Raw genomic sequence first — 8,134 nt, forward strand, 5'->3', positions numbered from 1 at the left:
GGAACATTCCCGACACGGTGCGTGGATGGGTGTGCGCGTGGACTAGTGTGCGTGTGTGTCAGCTGCCTCATCTCGTGTTGATGTCGAGTGGCTGCCACCGGGCCTGACGGTTAATAACGGAATAAAACACCCCCCGGCCCCCGCCCCGTACACGGAGCCCCCCTTCCACGACACCGTGACCCGACCCGTCCTGTCCGAAACGATGAGCCAGCCTCGGCCGGACGAGTTCAAGCCGCCCCCGGAGTGCCCGGTGTTCGAGCCCAGCTGGGAAGAATTTGCAGACCCGTATGCCTTCATCAATAAGATCCGTCCCATCGCCGAGAAAACGGGCATTTGCAAAGTCCGGCCGCCTCAGGTGAGCGTGTTCGCGGATGTCTAAACGCCCCTTTGGACGCGGATGCTCGCTCGGTCGCGACGCTTGTTGGAGGTGAAGCGGCGAGGGATTTAAAGGGACTGCTCAACATGGCGGATGAACGGCTAGGTTCATTCTTTGTGCTGCCGCGGCTCGCTGCGTCGATTTCGGCGTCGCTGGCGTCACGAGCGGTCCGATTTCGTCCGGCCCGGACGCTTTACTCGTCCCACGAGCGTGGCCCGAGTGGAACCGCGTTGTTGTTGGCCGTGTGTCAACAAAGCATCGGCGCTCCGGCCACTGAGACTTTGAGCTAAGAGGCTAATGCTAACTAGCAGAAACTGTCATGATGTAGCACACGGTGCTGTTGTCATAGGTGGATATGCGGAAGACAGCCTTGTGCCGTATTCGGCCAAAAAAAGTCATCATGAAGCACATCGCTTTTTGTCTCCCATATGGGCCGTCGCATCTGTGTGGATTCTCGGACGTTCTTTGCCGAAGAGCATCGCTCTGTGGTCGGCGTGACACCCAACACTTGTCATCAACTGTCACTTTATATGAATCTTCACAACAGAGGCTCTGTATAAATCCCGCTTTGGCCGGTGTTAAGAATGGACTTGACAAAGTCATCGAATGGCACCATAACAAGTACAGCAGGTTATGTAAATAACATGCAGTCATTAAACAGTTGTGCCTCTTAAAATGGAGGTGTATCTACCCAGAGCATGAAACCTAGAGAGTTTGATTTTCATTTTTATGGTGACCTATGACGGCTTGAAGACGAGCAAGCCTCCATGTACGATTTTCGAGCTAGTTTGTTGGGTGTCGTCCTCCATGTTGGCTTTGTGGTAAGCTGGCCGAGTGACTGACTGAGTCTTCCATCTGGCCATTTTGTGTGCCAGTGGGGGGATGTATGCTTCTTACTTGGAACAAAAACTTGGACCTCCCCTTTTGTGCGCGACCGTTCTTGTTTTCCAAGCTCAGCTGTGTAAAGAAGCCCTTTACATTTGGCTTTTTGGGGAGGCGGGGTGGGGGGTTATCTGTAAGTTACACCCCGAGGAAGATCAGAGCGATCCATGTCAAAAGGCCTTTTGTGTCAATTGCATATATCTATCATAAAAAATTACTTAAAAAATGTGAAGGCTTCACAAAGGAAAGCCGACAATCTACTGAGGCAGCGTATAAGAGCAATAGACTGTGGCCCCCAACGTAACAAGCCTACGACTTCCAGACAAAGGCTCATGTGCTGATATTGCTCTGTTGCTCTTCAGGGTTGGCAGCCTCCATTTGCTTGCGATGTTGACAGACTTCACTTTGTACCTCGGATCCAGAGGCTCAACGAACTGGAGGTGAGCGTTTGTTGATTTGGCCATATGTTTGCTGTCGTAAACACATTTGCGGTGTTTTTAGCACTGCCTCCCTTGGGTAAATAAAGATGCGTATGCAGGCATGAGAACCGTTGTGGCTTGAGAACTGTGAATAACGAGTGGGTTCATCAAACGGCGGGAGGTGTTGCGATCAGCAAAATACAGATTGTTACAAACGATTGTCTATCCCATCCCAGGCTCAGACGAGAGTCAAGCTCAACTTTTTGGACCAGATTGCCAAATTCTGGGATTTGCAGGGATGTTCCTTGAAGATTCCCCACGTGGAGAGGAAGATTTTGGATTTGTACCAGCTCAACAAGGTTGGTGTCATATAAACTGGCACTTTAGAATTGTTTGAATTGCCTAACGAACCTTCCCATTGCTGTCACGTCCCATCACAGTTAGTAGCGGAGGAAGGCGGATTTGACATCGTCTGCCGGGACAGACGTTGGACTAAGATTGCGATGCAGATGGGCTTCGCCCCGGGGAAAGCTGTTGGCTCACACCTGCGAGGACATTATGAGAAAACTCTCTACCCCTACAATCTCTTTCAAAGCGGCGCAAATCTGCTGGTAAGATGCGCGCCTCGTCGATAGGACGACATTGTTTGTTCGTGCTACAACTGATACAAGACAGCGGCGCCATGAGAAACGACTTTAATTGTTTCCGTGACCACGCTCGTAACGCTAAACCGGTCCTTCTCACACAGCCCGGACGCATTGTGGCAAGGGGCAGCTTAACTCATTCCCCCCAAAAAATTATCGCTGGGACAAAAAAAAGTTCTCATGGACACAACAGTAAGCTACAGTCAACGCCGTGACGAGACACAACAAGGGAAGGTGCTGGGTGAGCGCGTGATGATGCGCAACCAATCGGTTCACGGGTTGGATCCAGTCATGCCCTCACCGGTTGTTGGCGCGCCAGGAACCAATCACGTGCCTTGTATGAGTGCATCTTTACTGTACAAAGCCTCTGAGTTGTGCAGGGAAGCTGTCACGGAGCACCGCGTCTTTCCGCAATGCGGCTGCCAATATGGCTGTGTTTGGGTTTTGTTTTTCCATTTTTATTTCTTGATGATTCGAAAACAGCGCAAAACACGAAACACAAAGTGGCGAAAATCTCATGTGAGTCGTGTTACTCGTATCTCAAGGCACCGCTGAATCTGCAAACTGGCTTCTGGTGGGATTTGAAGTCTTTTATGTACGCCGTAGATAAAATGCGTTCACGGGATGTCCGCGATTGCGAGTGACTGACAACTGTGCTATTCTTTTCAGTTGATTGCGTTTCACCCCTCTGACACTGTTCAATAGCGGCTCATCAAAAAGTTTTTGGGAAGAAATCTGTGACTTATATCTTGCAAGAGAGCTCGTTATCGGATTGGCGCCCCATGACCTCTTAGTGCAGTTTGCTCGAAATAATTGAATTACATCGGCTCTCTCTCGCCTCAGACACCAGAGGCAGCTTCCAAACTGATGCGTTTGGAGGCTGATCCTGAGCGCGAAAAGGTACGTGGCCGCCACAGAGAACAAGTCGTCTTCCAATGAACTGCTGCATGCATGTTGTGTCTTTCTGGCTGGGTTTGATCCTGTTTTTCCAAGTCTTGCTTGCAGAAACAAAATGTTGTTGGAAGCGATATTACTGACCCTTTTAAAACTTGTCCAATTTTCTCGACTCAAAAGCGGACCTGTTTCTCAGTCCCAAGATTTCTGGACAGGAAAAACACGTCCCGCTAAAATGGAGTCAGCGTAACATCATGTCTTCTATTGCGATGTTTCCCAACCTTGAGTGGGCCCAGGCACCCATTTTGCACTCGAAAAATCTCGCCCCCATACCCCAAAATGTCACAACAAGTGCGATTACGAAACCAATGATCTCATCGCCACTGTCTTCACAAAATGAAATCAGTCCTGTGATGGATTTGCAGGAAAACTTCATTTATCCTGTTGTGTGATTGGCAACAGGTAGATGCACAGCTTCATGGCGCCGTTGGTCGTCCCGTGGAAAAGCACCGCCGCTATTTGTACAGCCTCTCCCTGTAAAATGCTGGTCGGGACAGATGAACAGATATAGCCGGGATTTCTATATGGTCAATAATTCCTGATAACTTTCCGAGCAACAAAGTGAAATGGGATCGTTTGTCGGTGCGGCCCGGTTGGGAATCACTTGTTTCCTTTCTTCACCCTGACACTGCCGCCTCATCTCAAATCTGGCCTCTGCTGGCTTTGGCGTGATGCTCTGTTGTTTCTCTTGCACGCTAACGACATCCCATCCCTGACCGTCATCGCTTTTGACCGAATGCTCAAGTCACCTTTTATTTGCACTCTGGCTGTATCCCTCAAAATGTCAACAACACCTTTTACAACCATTCATCGTGGCCGCCGTGGTTTGCACTCTGGCTGTATCCCTCAAAATGTCAACACCTTTTACAACCATTCATCGTGGCCGCCGTGGATGTCCTGTTGATTCGAGGCTCCTCATGAGTTCTTTTCTTTTTTTCCCCCTTGGAAAACGAACCATGCAAACATCGGACGCCCCGAATTCATTTGACATTGATGCCGTCATGAGTTGTGTAATGTCACCTTGAAGCGGATAGCCGCCATGAGCACAAATTTCTTGCACCCTAGCAAAGCGGCTCTTCAAAGCGGCATTCTCTTGCTCTTCTGCGCGAACCACTCGACCTGCGCATTCACCCGCACGTTGTTTGCTTCAGTGTGTTCAAAAGGCAGTCCACGCAGACCCGGAGGAGGGTGCCGAAAGTGCGGATCCGGTCGACATCAAGGAGCCGAACCTGCCTGAGCCACTACAGAGTCAGCCCCTCCAGATGGCCAATTCTTACCCCGGCGCTCGCAGAGGAAAACGCATGAAGTATGAGGTGGGGGTTGTTCACTCAAATGCTTCTCTCCGCATTTGTCACCAAACACGCAATGGATATCTAATGTCTGCACGGCCGTTCAAATGACAGGTTTTGTGATTTAATGTGAATAAATTGTTGTTCCGCCATTCATGTCACCTCCAGATTGTACAACTCTTTGGGGAACCCCCCCCCCCCAAAAAAAAAGAGCCAAATAAAGTGGTTGTAACAATTGCCGCTAACACTGTGAATTGGCAATGTTCAAAAATAAGCAAACCTATTCAAATTCATGCTAAATGGGAGTTGGCACACAGCCGCCACCATTCCGAGCACCTCTGAGGAAACTCAAATGCATTCCCCCCCACCCACCTTTTTTAAAGCCAAAGGTCCAGCTGAAGAAAAACAGCCCCAAAGTTTGAGTTGTGACATTTGGAGGACAGGAATGGTGGCACACGTTTTGAAATGACTTACCTTTGTCTCGTTGATGACGCCACAAAAACCTGGCATTTGAACGGCGGGTGGGGGGGGGAGACTTTTTCTGGCCGCTCTTTCCGTGACATTTCAGTGAGTCGGGTGACACCCAGGTAATCACAACGCAACATGAGTCAATGCGGTGGGCGAACAGTATGGTGACTGTAGTCAGGCCCAAGAAGAAAATCATTTTTATTTTCCAGTAGCACAATGTCCACTGTACTGACCAACGTTTTGGAAAAGCAGGGCTTCTTTTGGTGCTCAATTTTGGCTAGATGTCAGGGAATTCACCCGGACAGCTTGAACGTTGAATGAAAAGACTCGACTCAACTCGGAAACAGATTGTCTTTTGCTGATCAGCAAAAGGAACTTGTTGCAAGGCAATACAAGTCGTGTTTCCTCTCAAATCGAAACCTCACCTTCGCAGCCCCGCTGACCACTTTTTCTTCACAGGACATGCAAAATACAAGCAACATACCAAAAAAAAACATTCCTCCTTATTTGCATGTCGCGCTTCAACAGATTGTCTTTTGCTGATCAGCAAAAGGGACTTGTTGCAAGGCAATACAAGTCGTGTTTCCTCTCAAATCGAAACCTCACCTTCGCACCCCCGCTGACCACTTTTTCTTCACAGGATATGCAAAATACAAGTAACATACCAAAAAAACATTCCTCCTTATTTGCATGTCGCGCTTCCCCGCCCAGCCCACCGATGAGCCCCTCGGTGGACACCTGGAGACCAAAACATCTTCTGGTGCAAACAATGGATACCTTGTTAATTCAATGGGTAGATTTCGCATGAATTGAGACACTGTAACAAACTGAAGGACATCTTGTCATGCCGCCCTCCCGAAGTTGAACCTTCCTGTCCAGTTAATGAGGCCTTGGCTTCATTCAGCTAAAGTTGGCCCTTTTTTCTGTGTGCTCTCATTGTGTACAAGCTGTGTGAACACACGCGTTCGAGGTCAATCAAGCATATACTGAAATGAAACTTTGTAACATGTTAATATGAAGTTTGTCCTTCTCCATCAAAGGGTTAGCGCGTCGGCCTCACGGCGCAGATGCGCGGGGGTCCGAGCCCGGCTCCGGCCTCCCCGTGTGGAGTTAGCATGCTCTCCCCGCCCCCGCGTGGCTTATCTCCGAGCGCGACCGGTTGTTGGTCTGCGCGTGCCCCGCGCTGGGCTGGCAACCAGTTTGCGGGTGTCCGCCGCCTACTGCCAGGTGACGGCCGGGATGGGCTCCGGCACGCCCGCCGTCCTCCTGACGATAAAGCGGATCAGAAAATGGAGGGGCGGAAAGAAATGCAAAAACAAAATCCCCCAGCTAAGAACAACCAAGACTGCGTATAGGCGCGAGGAATGTTTCATTGACCCAGCGGAAAGATTTATCGATATCTATTTTTTACTAGCAGAGAGAAAACCATAACAAATGATCAGAGGGGAATTTTTCAAGATGGCCCACACTACTGCTGCGCATCGAGTAGGAACCTTTGCTTCCTCCTCCAGGTGGATCTGGTTGTGTGTCTGGTTTGTGGCAGCGGGGGCGACGAGGACCGCTTGTTGCTATGTGACGGCTGCGACGACAGCTACCATACCTTCTGCCTCATCCCCCCTCTGACTGACGTCCCCAAGGGAGACTGGAGGTGCCCCAAGTGTCTGGCTCAGGTAACGCCGCTTGATGTCAACAACACTGCCGAATAAAACAAGCGCAAATGTGACTGAATACGTTGTTGTCTTCTCGTAGGAATGTAGCAAGCCTCATGAAGCGTTTGGCTTTGAGCAGGCTTACAGGGACTACTCCCTTCGGGCCTTTGGGCAAATGGCGGATGCATTCAAGTCCGATTATTTTAACATGCCAGTTCACGTAAGTTGACTGTGGTTTATCACAAAAGAAATGATGTTTTTTTGTTTGTTTTTTTCGCAACAAACATTCTGATTGCTCGGGTTCATCAATCTCTTCCAGATGGTCCCTACGGAGCTCGTGGAAAAAGAGTTCTGGCGCTTGGTAGGAGCCATCGAGGAGGACGTTACCGTCGAATATGGAGCAGATATTGCGTCAAAGGAGTTTGGCAGCGGATTCCCCATTCCCAATGGAAAATTTAAGGTCTCGCCTGCGGACGAGGTAAACCGATCAGTCGTGCGCACCGTCCACAGCGATGGACGCATAAACGGCGAGGCCCGTCGCGGGACCGAAGCGACGGCCGCGCCTCATTGCGTGTCTGTCGGCCCGCATCTCTGCAGAAATACCTCAGGTGCGGGTGGAACCTCAACAACATGGCAATGATGAACCCGTCCGTCCTCACCCACGTGACGGCGGACATCTGCGGCATGACGTTGCCGTGGCTTTACGTTGGCATGTGCTTCTCCTCCTTCTGTTGGCACATCGAGGACCACTGGAGCTACTCCATCAACTACCTCCACTGGTACAAAAGACATCCTACCGGGAGCGACGCTCACGGACCTTTTCCGAGGCCAGATGAAGGAGGAGCCCGTTATATTGTTCCTGTTTTGCTTTGATTCACTCCAAGGGGGGAGCCCAAAACTTGGTACGGAGCTCCCGGCGGTGCTGCGGAGCAGCTGGAGGAGGTGATGAAGAAACTGGCCCCGGAACTGTTTGAGTCTCAGCCCGACCTCTTGCACCAGCTGGTCACCATCATGAACCCGAATACCCTGATGGCCCACGGGGTCCCGGTCTGTTTTGCGCATCGTCGGCACGCCACAAATAGCCTCTCCGAATGGATCCTCATTTTTTTTGGGGGGTTGGGGGCCTTCTGCTTCAGATTTATAGAACAAACCAGTGCGCTGGTGAATTTGTCGTCACCTTTCCCAGAGCCTACCACAGCGGCTTCAATCAAGGCTTCAACTTTGCGGAGGCAGTCAACTTCTGCACTGTTGATTGGGTAAGCGGGATTTGGGGATTTGCTCGGCCTTAACGTGTTCCCGGCGTCTCAAAAGTGTCACGTAACCTTTTCGATTTTCGCGCCGGGATGTTTTTCCGCACACGTCGGCATGACCTGACCTTGATCTTCTCTTCCCGTCCCTCCAGATGTCTCTCGGTAGGCAATGCGTCAGTCACTACCGCACGCTCCACCGCTAC

At 50.5% G+C, this 8,134-nt stretch overlaps 1 protein-coding gene across 1 annotated transcript in view; it reads left to right on the forward strand.

Annotated features, from left to right (window-relative positions):
- The window catches only part of kdm5bb (lysine demethylase 5Bb), a 15,778-nt gene continuing 7,644 nt past the window's right edge, over positions 1-8,134 (forward strand). Inside the window, exons 1-12 of the mRNA XM_019888427.1 lie at positions 1-355; positions 1,621-1,698; positions 1,914-2,036; positions 2,118-2,288; positions 3,165-3,221; positions 4,427-4,674; positions 6,414-6,702; positions 6,782-6,901; positions 7,001-7,159; positions 7,279-7,460; positions 7,566-7,728; positions 7,818-7,937. Coding sequence (XP_019743986.1) covers positions 203-355; positions 1,621-1,698; positions 1,914-2,036; positions 2,118-2,288; positions 3,165-3,221; positions 4,427-4,674; positions 6,414-6,702; positions 6,782-6,901; positions 7,001-7,159; positions 7,279-7,460; positions 7,566-7,728; positions 7,818-7,937 — 1,863 coding nt within the window. The 5' untranslated portion in view covers positions 1-202. The remainder of the gene's footprint in view (positions 356-1,620; positions 1,699-1,913; positions 2,037-2,117; positions 2,289-3,164; positions 3,222-4,426; positions 4,675-6,413; positions 6,703-6,781; positions 6,902-7,000; positions 7,160-7,278; positions 7,461-7,565; positions 7,729-7,817; positions 7,938-8,134) is intronic.

The sequence above is a fragment of the Hippocampus comes genome, unplaced genomic scaffold (genome assembly GCF_001891065.2).
Source record: "Hippocampus comes isolate QL1 unplaced genomic scaffold, H_comes_QL1_v1.1 scaffold152, whole genome shotgun sequence".
Lineage (NCBI taxonomy): Eukaryota > Metazoa > Chordata > Actinopteri > Syngnathiformes > Syngnathidae > Hippocampus > Hippocampus comes.